General features: G+C 43.6%; 1 protein-coding gene across 1 annotated transcript in view; it reads left to right on the forward strand.

The window, feature by feature from the left end:
- The window catches only part of Miga1 (mitoguardin 1), a 46,264-nt gene that overhangs the window by 17,609 nt on the left and 14,758 nt on the right, over nucleotides 1-13,897 (forward strand). Inside the window, exon 9 of the mRNA XM_050149485.1 lies at nucleotides 10,350-10,450. Coding sequence (XP_050005442.1) covers nucleotides 10,350-10,450 — 101 coding nt within the window. The remainder of the gene's footprint in view (nucleotides 1-10,349; nucleotides 10,451-13,897) is intronic.

The following is a 13,897-nucleotide window of genomic DNA, read 5'->3' on the forward strand; positions in this document are numbered from 1 at the left end:
AAATAAATAGAAGAAAAGTAAAGGAATACATTTGCAAGTACTTATTGAACTGTTGACCATGCACCTTTTGTGTATTTTTTAATTCAAGTGAAATAAGACCAGGCCAGGCATCCAGTTGTGCTTAGCTGGATTGACCAGGGAAGTCTTCCTCATATGAGACAGTTGGAGCGCCGTGCAGTGTATTTTTAACATTGGAAGCTCCCTGCAGACCATGCCCTTAGCTTCCCGGCCCGCCTGTTCTTTCGTATCTTGTAACTGAAGCTTGCCTGTTTTAGAGCCTCAGATAAAGAACTTGAAAGTAAACAGATGTGCTTTGGGACGTGAGTTAATTCTTGGCTTCTCTGCTGCTATTCCCACACTCGCAGACCCCTTTCCAGACTCACATTCCACAGACAGCAGCGGTCCACTTAGCTATGCGTTTCGTAATAACTAAATAATCTTGTAAATTTTGAAACACATGGTATAAATGAATGGTAAATTCAGAAATACTATTTTATTCTCTCTATATGTATATATGATAAAAGTATATCTTAAAACAAGTAGAAATTTTTATTATCTTCACTATTGTGTTAACCTTTCTTATCATTTGATAGAAACTACTTTCTGGGTGGTCACAGGATGACCTCACTTTAGACAGGATCCTCCGTTAGTGCCGTGTGTCTGAGTTTGCACCACACATCTGTCACTCTGGTATGGGTCAGCTCGAGCTTGCACACTGGGTTCTGTGTGTTTTTAGGAGCAAGTTGTTTGTTTCAGGAGCCAGTTATATTTAGGGAGCAATATGAATCCTAGACTTCAGTTGTATCCTCATCTCTAAATGTTCAGGCAGGGAATCCCGTCCAGTATTCAGGAACTGGTACTGTTCTTCTGCCATTCCTGTGCTGCTGGGGATCCAGTGCAGTGCCTCGTGTGCTGGACAAGTACTAACCCTGAGACACCCCGGTGCGGCGTAGTCTTGGCTGGCTTTCTTGGTCCTCTGTGTAGGCCCAAATTGATGGATTAATACCAGTTTAAAAATAAACATGATTTACAACATACGGAGCTTGCTAATAGTTTGTGGACATAATTTGATTGATAGGGCATATATGAATTAAGTTCTAGCTTATTAATCTATAGTTTTAAAATTAATTAGTCTATATCTTATATGCTTTCTTTAAATAACAGTATTATTGCAGCATCAGTATTAGAAGCAACCCTAGAGCCAATGTTAGCTGTTTTTTTTTTTTTTTTTTCTTTTTTTTAGTTTTTTTGGCTGATGCAAAGGATTTTGAGATTCTTTTACATTGATGTGTAGGAACAAATTTAGACCTTAAAAACAAACCAGGAATTTTATACTGTTCAAAAGCGGTGCTGTAAAATATGCATACTTTTGCTATTAGGCCTCCACAGGATCTATTTTTAAAGCAGAATAAACTAAGGATCTTAAGTCTGGAATACGCATTTAGAAAAACATTTTTGCTTTGGTGCTTTTGTTGTTGTTTAGGCTTGTTTGTCTTGTTGGTTGGCTGGTTTTGGATGGATGCCTCGCTACATAGCATAGACTGGCCTTAAAGTCAGGATCTGAGCTGGCCCAGTGGCCCAGTGGGTAACGGCACAAAACCTGAGCACTTGGGACCCCTGGAGCTCACTTGGTGGAGAATGGAAACCGAATCCCATAAATTGTTCTCTGGCTTCTACACACATGCCATGTATGTCTCTACATATGCATACGAACATACATGCACAATAGATACATGTGAAAAACGTGTTTTCTGCATGCTGGCATTACAGAAATGTACCAGCACACATAGCCCAAACATGTCATTTCTTTGTGGATAGCAAGAATGGTGTAATGGAAAGGTTGTCAGAGGGGGAACCCGAAGCTTACTACAGTGTTAGTTGACTCATCTGGTGTTTAAGAAGCAGCACAGACAGCGCGGTGCTGGGGAATAGGCTTGGTCAAGGGCTGTGGAAACAGCGAAGAAAGAGCTTGGGAGTGTCTGCGGGGCACTGAAGAGAAGGCTGTGTGGAAGGAGTCGCTCCAGGACACACAGCAGGAAGACAGCCGAGAAAAGGGCTAGCAGAGAGTACCAGAGAGTTCAGCTGCAGAAGAGACCTTGTTTGAGGACGCAGTGTGCACACGAGGCTAGACCTAGGAGACAGGACCAGGGAAGTCATGTGGAACTTGTTTCTTAGGCAAAAATGAGCCACTGAAAATAACCGAGATGTCAAGTCCAATATATATGCTTGAAGGAGATTGTGGAAGGGCGGCTGGTGTGACTTCAGTATCTTTATCCTCTCTTGTAGCTCCTTTTTTGTTGAAGTGCGTGTGTCTCCTTGGGTTTTGTTGTTATTTTGAGTTGATGAGAGTTCTTCTAAGGGAAAATAAAAATGTCCTTTTTTCTAGTTTAGTGCTGAGTACACAAATTTCTCCGGCAGAGAGAAGAACAGCACTGTCCTATGGGGTCTCCTGTCCAGGAGAGAGGTATTACTATTTGGTAAGTTCCCAGATAGAACATCCAGAAACACTGAATGAGTTTGACTATAACCAGAAATACCTCTGACTCTCCTCTCACCAAATGTCCCAAATGTCGTCCTCTCTCCCTCCAGAATGCCCTGACAGGAGGAGAGCCTCTCTGAGGCTGTATTTTTAGGGTGTGATCCGAGCAGCAGCCTTAGTTATGCAGTCAGATCTCTAAATAAGCACAGTGCAAATGGCACAGCACTGGCGAAGTGTGGTTCGTCGTTTCCCTCCTGTGTGAAGCTCATAATTTCAATTTCAGAGGGCATAATAAAACCGCAAAAGGAAACTGACCTGGTGTCATTGCTACATGTCGGGACAACTAAAGAGAGAACCAGTGCAGTGGGGTTGTAGTTGCTGTAGGCTCCAGAAACGAAGGGGTGCCTGAGGCATGCTCTCTTTCCTAATCCGAATCATGTCTCCATAGCTTCGATTTGCCTGTCATACAGGGGTTTTGTAGAACTAGGAAAAGGCCAAAAGTCACCTTTCTCCAGGGAAAGTTGGCCTAGTACTTGGACTAGTTTTCTGTCCCTACTTGTCCCTTTGGCCAGGGCCTTCATGCAGCATACAGACCAGTTGTACCCTGTTGGCCTGTTCACGTCTATAGACAACTTGGAACTCAAACTCTTATTTTCTTTTTTTGGTTTTTGAAGACAGGGTTTCTCTGTGTCACCTGGCTGTCCTGGGACTCATTCTATAGACCAGGCTGGTCTCTGCCTCCCTAGTGCTGCCACTGCCCAGCCTTAATTAAAATGTGGGTGCCCCCCCTCTTCTCCCCGTGTCACCCAGGGTGTGTTGTCAGCTGTATTTCCCAGTTAGGATCACAGTTGTTCTGCTCTGCCATCGTCGTGTTTGAGTGTTTTAATAAACAGGGAAAGCCAGACACAACTGTTAGGGCAAGCAAGCTGTTCTTGCTCGGTGCCATAGAGGCAAGCTGCTTGTGTGCGCGTGCCACCATCTCACGTGGGAGTCAGAACTCTTGGGAACCCAGCAGTCTTCGGGGCCGGTGGATCAGAGTGCTGCCCACAGCAGAACAGAGGCCCACGGAAGTACCGTTCAGAAACTGTGTTTGACTTGTAAATTCAACTTTGTTCTTTCTTCCATGCTGTGTATTTCAGCATCTGAAAACCGGGGTGGAGGATGGTTTACAATATGGGCAGCAGATTTTCATATAAAAGAGGAGGTGTGTAGGGGCACATGCTTCTAATCCCAGGCACAGGCTATTCTAGGCTACATAGTGAGCTCTCTGCCAGCCAGGGCTGCATAGTGAGATCCTGTCTCAAAACAGCAACAAACTCTTGAACACACAAAAACCTTCCCACAGAAGAGCCACAGTAGTTTTCTGGATGGCTGGTAATTTGAACAACTTAAGACAACAAAATACTTGTTGGCAGCAGGAACGTGTCCATTTTCAATGAAACCGGAGAAAGGACAAGGTTCCAAGTTATAGTTAAGCTGGTCAAACGCCTCGGGAGACTAACCAGCAACAGTCAAGTGGGAATGAGTGAGCCACGGGTGCGCGCCCTCCTCTCTGTGGGGTCAGGAAAAAAGAGAGACATCTCTGGAATCTCCACAGTGTCTGCAGAGGCTAAAATAGACCCAGGGCCTTCTCAGTGACAGGAATAGAATGTGCCTAGAGACAGCGGAACCAAGACAGAGAAGCCCACTTGGCTTGATCTAAAGAAATAAAGCAAGGGCTGGGGCCAGGGTCAAGGCTGAGATGGCTTCTGGTTTTCTTCCCTCTCCCTCCTTTAAAACAAAAAACCAAAACTTTAAAAGCAAATCCTTCTTTGGAAAAAACTTAAGTAATATATCAATTATGAGGTTGTGAAAGAAGGAGGAAGGCTTGAATCCAGTCAGATTTTTGGCCTACGGCATAAGTGAGCTAAAATTAAACACCGCCGTGCCGTAGCTCTCCCAAAGAAGAGCATTGCTAATGTCTCAGCGTGAGTCTGTTTCACGTGCTAGGTGACAAAATCAGGCAGAAAACATTTTAAGATCTACTTATTTTCTTTTAAAGATTACCAATCAACTAACCAAAGAGTTGCTCCATTGAGAGCCGGTGTGGCCACTGCTAATTTGTTAACTGCCATTAGCTTGTCATTTATCCTGTGTGGGAAGCTTTAAGAATGTCTAAGAATTCATTTATTAAAGGGCATAAGCTGTATATTTCAGGTTTATAAATTAATTTCTCACACTTAATTTAGGTCTCGATACTAGAAACATTAGAAATTTAATAGGACTCTAAAAATATGTTAAAATCTTACTGCAGACAAAATGACCCAAATGAAATCAATGTTCGGCCCTTTAGCCATGGTTCTCATGTCTTGGGAAACTGCTAGTTTATAGCAAATAAGAAATGTTAGTTTGCATGAGCCTCACTTAAGTGGCTTTAATATCCTCGGGGCTCTCAAGAACTGCATCCCTTGCTAAAGCTGCTTCTTCCAGCCTGCAGATTGGTTTATTCTTCTGTGGTATATGTTTAAGCAGTGGTTGCTGAGAAGCAAAATTTACTAAATGGTACACATTTCTGAGTTGCTAATTTTGGATGTTTAGAGACCTGGCATTGAATTCCTGTGATAGCTAGCGGTAGATTTCGTTCCTATTTTTACAGAGCTCACTGAGAAACAGAGGTGAGGCTCTCAAGGGTACACAGCTGATAAGCAATAGGGTAGGGCCCTAACTTTAATGTTAGCTCTCTGCCTTTCAACTCGTGGTTTTAACTCTTTCAACACTGCCTGATATGTCAGACGATTTGGGAGGATGTCTATGCCTATAATCATGCATTTATATAAAACACCTGGTATAAAACTGCTAGGTCACACGGGATGCAGTTTTAAACTTTTGTAAGATTTTTTTTATTCTATGTACCTGAGTGTTTTCCCTGCATACATGTGTGTGTACCACATGTGTGCAGTGCCCTCAGACCAGAAAACAGTTTTGGATCCCATGCTTGAGTGTTTTATGTCAACTTGACAGAAGCTAGAGTCATCTGAGAGGGAACTTCCATTAGGAATAAGTCTCTTATAAGACTGGGTTGTGGCAGCTGTTGGGCATTTTCTTAATTAGTGATTGACGGGGGTGGGCCCAGCATATTGTGGGTGGAACCCTCCCTGGAGTATGGTCCTGGGTTCTATAAAAACAAAAAAAAAAAACAAAAAAAAACAAAAAACAGGCTGAACAAGCCATGAGGAGCAAGCAAACCAGTAAGCAGCACCCTCCATGGCCTCAGGTTCTTAACCTGCTGAGTTCCTGTCCTGACCTCCTTTAGTGATGAACTAAGATGTGGAAGTGTGAGCCACACAAACCCTTCCTCCCCAAGTTACTTTGGTGGTGGTGCACACCTTTAATCCCAGCACTTGAGAGGCAAAGGTAGGCAGATTTCTGTGAGTTCAAGACCAGCCTGGTCTACAGAGCAAGTCCCAGGCCAGCCAGGTCTACAGAGAGAAGCCCTGTCTCAGAAATCAAAAATAAGTAAATAAAGTTAATAAAAACCCTAACTAAGACATTCACTATAGGAAACCCAGTGAGCAGTTTCTGAAATGCTAAAGATGAAAGCTTCAGTCTTCACATTCTTGCACTCTCCCTGTGTTTGGTAGTACAGTCAAGGATTGAGATGCTTTCCAAAGAATGTTGTACATTTTAATTGGGTGTGTAAAAACAGTGAGTTTGGGGTGTTGCCCAGGCTTTCTTCTTTATACATTTTATTGGTTCATTCGAGAAACACATGTGTTGTTTCTCTTCAGCATCATTAAGCTGCCTTTCAGGAATTACAACAATCACTGAAATAAGAGACACAGTCTGTTGTTTTCTGGCACGTAGATATAACACATTAGCGATGTACTCAGAGTCACCAATAATTTGCTGGTATTGCATTAAGCAAAGAAATCAAAGCTCTTCCCCATGGTGTTATTGAACCAAGAGCAGCCCAGATTTGAATTCTCTACTTGACTGTCCATGTGCCTTCCATCCACTGCCTGCTGTATGAGTCTGAATCTGTTCCTGCCTGAAGGCTATGTGAATCAGTCTCCGTGTATGTGTGTCTGTCTCTGCAAAGAGCTTTGCTCTGCCTTTCTTGAGCAGCTCAGGGACACATTACAGAAATCTTGGAGTTTCACAAGGGGTTAAGTCACTGACTCCAGCTGACCCCATCTGGATATCATGGATAGCCATTTAAAAGGCTGCCCTCAGTCTGTTTGCTGCTCCCAGCGGATGCTTATTATCGTAGCACACGTACCCTGCTCTCAGTCGGGGCCCGGATGACACCTAACTAAGACGACAGCTGAGCATTATCTCAGGCTGTACAAGGGGAATTTACGGTAATCCAGGGCAGTGAGGTTGAATGTTACATTGTTTTGTAAAAGCGGATACATGGTAATCCAGGGCAGTGAGGTTGATCATTACATTGTTCTGTAAAAGCGGATACATGGTAATCCAGGGCAGTGAGGTTGATTGTTAGACTGTTCTCTTAAAAGCAGGCTAAACCAATGGGCTGGGTACACAATAGGACAACAGTCTTAAGTGACCTTAAGGTGCGTTGCAAACTCTGGCTGTGAGGTCCAGCAAGAGTTCCAGACTGTTAGGATATGAGATGTGTTCTCTGTGTTTTGAGACAGGGTTTCTCCATGTAGCTTTGGAGCCTGTCCTGGAACTCACCCTGTAGACCATCATCTACATGTGACATCGCACAGCAAGGTTGGACTCAGTGAGTCACTCTCGTCCCTCTGGAATTGAGTCAACTTTGTTAGATTTTCTTTCTTTATAAATAGAGTGCAACCATAATTGATCTCGATGACATTGATTGGCTAGTTACTGTCAGCTGAAGCTACACAGGCTGGACAGTTCCTGTGTAATGTGTGCAAAAGAAAGGGGCTCTAGATGGCTGCGGTGTACTGAGACAGTGACAACAGGCGCGCGGAGCCTAGTTAACAGGCTGTGAATGTAACCTGCTTTAACGCTGCTGGGGCATCGTGAAGTTGTGCTTCCTTACACCAGCAGCTTACACACTGACAATAGAAAGTAATTAAGAAAATAAAGCTTCAAAACTCGGACTCTTAAACATCTCATGTGTATGTGTGTGCATGCATATGTTTGTTTGCGTGCATGCATGTGTATATGTGTGTGTATGTACATTTGTACGTGTGTGCATTTTTAAGTGTCTTATATGTACTGAAATGAAAATATGGGAATTTCCCCCATAATTGAGTGTCCAAAGGTACCATTTGCCAGCTATGAAGCTGTTTATAAAATTGTGAAACTGGACTGGAGAGATGGCTCAGCAGTTAAACTGCTTCTGGCTCTCACAGAGGACTTAGGTGTGGTTCCTAGTGCACACTTCCTGGCTTACAGCACCAGTAGCTGCGGTTCCAGGACTGACACCATCTTCTAACCTGTGGGCATCTGCACATATGTAGTTCACATAAATCTACTCAGCACACATAGAGGTAGATAGTAGTAAGACACTTGGTTCATTTTCTGGTTTGGTAGAATACTATAAATTTCTCAGGTTTTGTTGTTCCCTTTGGTTTGGGTGGTTGGTTGGTTGGTTTGTTTGTTTTGTTTGTTGGCTATGCAAGGTAGAGAATCCAGGGCTCTAGTCCGTGTCAAAGCTACACAAGTATTTTACCACTGAGTTGTATTTCCAGACTATTATTATTTAAATAGAATAATTTAATCTTGGTTTTATTTATTTATTTTTGAGATGGGGTATGGCTATATTGCCCATATGAACTTTGAACTGCTAGGCAAAACTAGCCTCCTGGCTCCTAGGTATAACCAGGATTCTACCAGTGTGCTGGCATGGTAGAATTTTAAGACAAGAAGCTAAGTGTGTTCAGAGGATTAACACAATTGAAACAATTATACCTTAGACTTTAGAAGGTAAGTAGTTGAAATGTAAAAGCTGTCCCAGCAGACGATCGGTGTGCAGCGTGTGGGCGCCCCCACCCTACCGAGGCCTCAGCGCTGTGCGTCAACCCTCTTGTCCTCCACAGGACTGAAAATACCGTCAGTTGCACAACTTTTGAATTTAAACTAAATTAATAGGGGTTTGGATTTTTACTCCCCAATAGATAGAGTCACAAAAGGTTCTTCTGATACATAGGGGTTCTCAAGAAAATTTTAAAGATTTCTGGCAAAGTTAATGACATTTATTTAGGGAAGTTAGTAGAATGGAAATTTGAATAAATGAAAGCAAGGAAATTCCTGATTTCTTATTAACGGGGATAAAGCATTTGACAAGGTTAACAGATTGGGAATCTTTTTTCTTCTTTGCTCTTTATACCCATGACACATTTCCAAGTACGTTAGTTACTTGCTACCGTCTGATCACCTAGATAAGTGGGTTTTAACCTGAAAATGAATTGTCATCGAATGGATTCCCGTCAGCCGTGTGGCGGCTTCACACCCACCTCAGGGTGTTGTGCATTGCCAAGAGATGCCCGGCCTAGTGTGGCCAGATTTCCAATTATTTCCAAAAAGTTGAGCTTTACCACCATTGGAAGAGCCACTGAGGCTCCCGTCACTCAGGAGGCAAAGGCAGGTGGATCTCTGTGAGTTCAAGGCCAGCCTGGTCTAACAGAGTGGATTCCAGGACAGCCTGGACTACACAGAGAAACCCTGTCTCGAAAAACAAAACAAAGCAAAAGCCACTGAGGCAGTTGGTCACATTTGATTTTTAAATAAAAAGAAAAAGCACGAGAGACTGTTGCCTGAGCTTTGTTGGCTGCTCCGTTTGTAAAGTCAGCCTTGGAGTTTGAGGAGACACGGATAACGAGCAGCTTACTCTCAGTGGTTAGCCAGAAATGTTGTGTTAATAATTCAGTCACGCCTTAAGAATGCAAGTGTGGTGGCCTTTTCTGTGTTTTGAGCCAGTTTAGCTGTGTGGCTGCCTGCTCTGAACTTGTGAGTCTCCCGTCTCAGCTTCTTCAGCTGACCCTACTGCTGTGTGCCTGCATAGTGAACGCCTTTAATCCTGGCTCAAGAGGCAGCGGCAGGTGGATCTCTGCACATGGAGACTGCCTGTTCCTTTCCCGGCTGCTCAGACCCAACATAACCACACAGAAACCGTATTAATTAAAACGCTGCTTGGCCTATTAGCTTAGGCACGTTTCTAGCTCGCTCTTATATCTTAAATTAACCCATCTCTATTAATCTGTGCATCACCGTGTGGTTGTGGCCCACCGATAAGGTTCCGTCTGGCATCTGTCTCCTGTGGTGGCTACATGGTGTCTCCCTGACTCTGCCTTCTTTCTCCCTGCATTCAGTTTAGTTTTCCTGCCTAGCTCTATTCTGCCCTGCCATAGGCCTAAGCAGCTTCTTTATTCAATGGTAATAAAACATATTCAAGCATACAGAGGGCAATCCCACATTATATCTTTGTGAGTAGAAATCCAGCCTTGTCTACACAGTGAATTGTAGGACAGCCTAGGCTACATAGTGAGACCCTGTCTCAAAATTTTTTCAATTGATTTTAATGAACCTTAAATATTTCAAATTTAGACAAGACACTTGCAATTAAATTGTTTTAAACTAGTTTTGGTGTTTACATACTTTATCAAGTATAGTAAAATAATTTAACTGAGTTATTTTTTTAAGCTTAAAGCTCTTTTAATTGAAAAAAAGATAAGTTTAATCTCTTTAAATTAAATAAAAGTGCAACTTTTTATAGCACGTGTCCCATGGCACGGCAGTACATGAAGTGCCCTGCGGATTTTGTCAGGCTACAGCTTGCTGTAGTTTGTTCCTCTTTTCACTGGGCCCTAACTGTCTGAATAAAGACGGGAGGTAGAAAGTGAACACGGCAGAGACAGAGTAATGACCTCATACCTTCTACCTTTTCACTTTTAAGATAAAGATACAGACGTGAGCACCAAGGAGAATGTGGATGACTTTGGCCTGCAAGATGCCCTGAGCAGTGAATCCGCAGATCTCTTTGCTTCAGCAGCAGAGGTGAGAGAAGTCGTGTTTATGGTGAGGTAGTTGGCCATTGCATGACACAGTTGCCGTGTGTGTTGTGTGTGTGTGTGTGCGCGCGCGTGTGTGTGCACGTGTTGCTCTCAAATATGTCTCTGCATTACGTTTGTGCCTGATGCCCACAGGGCCAAGAGAGGCCTTTAGGTGCCCTGGAACTGAAGTCATAGATGGTTTTTGGCTACCATACGGGTGCTGGGAGTTGAACCAGGCCCGCAAGAGCAGCCAGTGCTCATACCCATCAAGTCATCTCTCTAGCCTGGTGTCGTGTTTTTCTTCACTTTTGTTTGAGACAGGGTTTTGCTCTATACCCCATTCTGGCCTCAAACTCACAGTTCTTCTTCACCCTTCTGAGACTGGAATTAAGTATGTAACCTAGCAACATTGTCTTTCTAGAGCCTGGAGAGATTACTCAGCAGTTAAAATCACTGACTGCTCTCCCTGAAGACTCAGATTCTATTCCGGCATTCACATGGGCCTAATTCAGGATCTGTACTGGCCTGCCCTTGGAGTCCTGACAGGATACATCCTCAGCTGCAGCCACTAGGAGCACCTCCTGTGCACATGCACTACGTTCCCTTTATAAAAGGGCCCTGCCCACCTCCCGTCTCTCCCTCTTTATCTCTCTGACTGACTCCCTCCCTCCCTCCCTCCCTCCCTCCCTCTCTCTCCTGCTACTCTGTCCCCAGAGGCTGGTCTCTCCTCTCCCCTCCCCCATCTTCCCATTCACTACTTCACCAGAGCTCTGTCGCATGGCGACTTTCTCCCACTGGTTTGTTTTTTTGTGTTTTTTTTTTTTTATTACAACACCCACGTCCTTGGAAAATTTGAGGCCAGCCTGGGATAGTAAAATATTTTAGCACTGCTTCTAAGGTATAACTCAGAATGAGTGTTACAAGATAAATTCTTTTGTAAGTAATATAGCTGAATGTGAACGTATGCACCTTTAATCCCAGGATTCTGGGAGGCAGGCGAATTTCTGAATTTGATGCCAGCCTGGTCTACAGATGGAATTCCAGGACAGCCACAGCTACATAGTGAGATCCTGCTTCAGGGGAAGAAAAGATGAAAGAAGGGAAGAAGGGATCAGAATCCACAGTGTGTGATAACTTGATAGCCCCGGACTTGTGTCATGAGACAAGTGCCTGGATTAGCACCTGCAAGCTCAGAATCTGGATATTAGATGCAGAAGAACTCCTGGGGCTTGCTGGGGAGCCAGTCTTGCTAAATCAGCAATTCTAGGTTTAGTGAAATATCCCATTTTTAAAAATAGAGGGAAATGGTCACGGTGTACACCAAACATTAACCTTAAGCCTGCACATGCACACACAGCGAAAAGCCTACGTTCTGGAATATTATGTCTGGGCTCAAATTTAAGGGTTTGCTTCTAGGACTTAAAGCACAGTTCCTGTTACTGTGAATCTCAGCTCTTTTGCCTGTATGTAACAATAGTAGTCTTACCCAAGTTACGATCTGATGGAAGGAATAGATAGGGTCATTTACTGTAGCACAATTAATAAAAACCCAGAGACAGATATTGGAGTTCAACCTGGCTCTTAACCTCTAAGTCTAAAATGGCGATTCTGCGTCCAGAAATCTCAGCATGAGACTGTGTAAGAGCTGTCTCCTCCCACCTTATTCCTCTCTAGGGCTGGGATTAAAGGTGTGTGTCACCTCTGCCTGGTCTAGAAGGCTGACCACTGGGGCTGTTTTACTCTCTGATCTTCAGGCAAGCTTTATTTATGAAAATACAAATGAATCTCACTGCAATTTAAAGCATGCAACACTGCTCAGTTGCATGTGAAATGCAGAAGCTTCGGCCTACACAGGAGCTTCTAGGGTTTGCGTGCAGCGTCCAGGGCTGGTGCTGTGGCTCCTGTTTCCCACTTGCACAAGGCCCAAGATTTGAGCCTAAGCAGGAGGAAGAAGACTGAAAAACTCCCCCAGAAAACAAGGAAACTATTTTGGCATAAATTGTCAAAAACAAAACTTCCAGAGCTCTGAGAAAACTTGGCAAGTCCAGATAGCAAACTCTGGAGAGGAGCAGTGAGCTGCGCTGTTCCTCACTGGTCAGTTCTCTCTGCAGAAGTCTGCAAAGCCAGGGCTTGTAGTTGCTGTGCCGTCCTCTTGGCCTCTACAAGAGAGAACTTAATGGGGCTGGGGCTGGCACTTCGCTCAAGGACAGTCAGAATCTGACCTATGTGGCAGCTTCCAAGAGCAGGATTCTCAGTATTTGTCTCTTTGTTTTTGTTTAGTTTCGTTTGGTTTTGGTGTTATGAGACAGGTCTTACTGTATAGTCCTGGCTATCCTGGAACTCCTTAAATAGACCAGGCTAGCCTTGAATTCACAGAGATCCTCAAAGACACCAAAATCTTATAAAGATGGTAAAGCAAGAAAAAAATGTTTACAGAGTGCATATCTAATAAAAAGACTTGCATGTCTACTATATAAAGAACTCTTACAATTAAATACGAAATGGGTAAGTAGCCTAATGGAAAAGTGGGCAAATTAAGTAGAAAACTGAGTAGACATTTCTCCAAAGAGAATATACAAATGGCCAATAAGGTGAAAACCTGCTTAATATTATTGGTCATTTTGTAATGCGATGGTTCTCGTCTGCTATAGTTGTTATGAAAGGGTGTGTGTACATTGCTGGCAGAGCTGGAACCTGGAGAGCCACTTTGCAAAACCGTCTGGCAGTTCCTCAAGCAGAAAAACACATAGGTACCATCTGACCCTTCTGTTTTTATGTGCCAGGAAGTTGAAAACATAGATGTGTTTGAACTTGTATACAAATATTCATAGCAGCCTGTTCATAATCCCCCAGAAGTGGGAAAACCCGTACATCACTGAGGAACGGATAAGCAAATGTAGTATGTCCGTTCACCAGAGTTTCATCTTCTTAAAGATTTGTCTACATGTTTTTATTTTATTTCATGTCCACGTGTGAGTAGCCTGCATGTGTGTATGTGTGTGTGTATGTATGCATGTATGTATACACATGTACCACATGCTGCTTTGTACACATGGCAGTCAGAAGAGAGCAGTGAACCCCTTGAACTCGAAGGTGGTTGTGAGTTGCCTGGCAGAGGAACTGCAAACCAAACCCAGGTCCTCTATGAGAACAGCAAGCACTCTTGACCACTGAGCCATCTCTCCAGCTCCCATGGTCTGTAAAAATGAGTGAGCTGCTGATGTATGATACCTCACAGGACAACCTTGAAAGCACACTAAATGAGTCAGCCAGACACACAAGGCCTCATACTGGCCAATTTCATTTATATTTCATTTTCTCAGTAGGACACCCTGGTTTCCAAGTAATGTCTTCCAGAAACAAGGAGAGGAGGACGGGGACACTGCTAATGGAGATGAGGCCACTTGGTAGAGAGACAAATATGTTCTTGGAAGTGCTGTGGCTGCATAAC

Source organism: Alexandromys fortis, unplaced genomic scaffold (assembly GCF_014885135.2).
Source record: "Alexandromys fortis isolate MF-2015 unplaced genomic scaffold, M_Fortis_MF-2015_v1.1 scaffold_68, whole genome shotgun sequence".
Taxonomy (NCBI): Eukaryota; Metazoa; Chordata; class Mammalia; order Rodentia; family Cricetidae; genus Alexandromys; species Alexandromys fortis.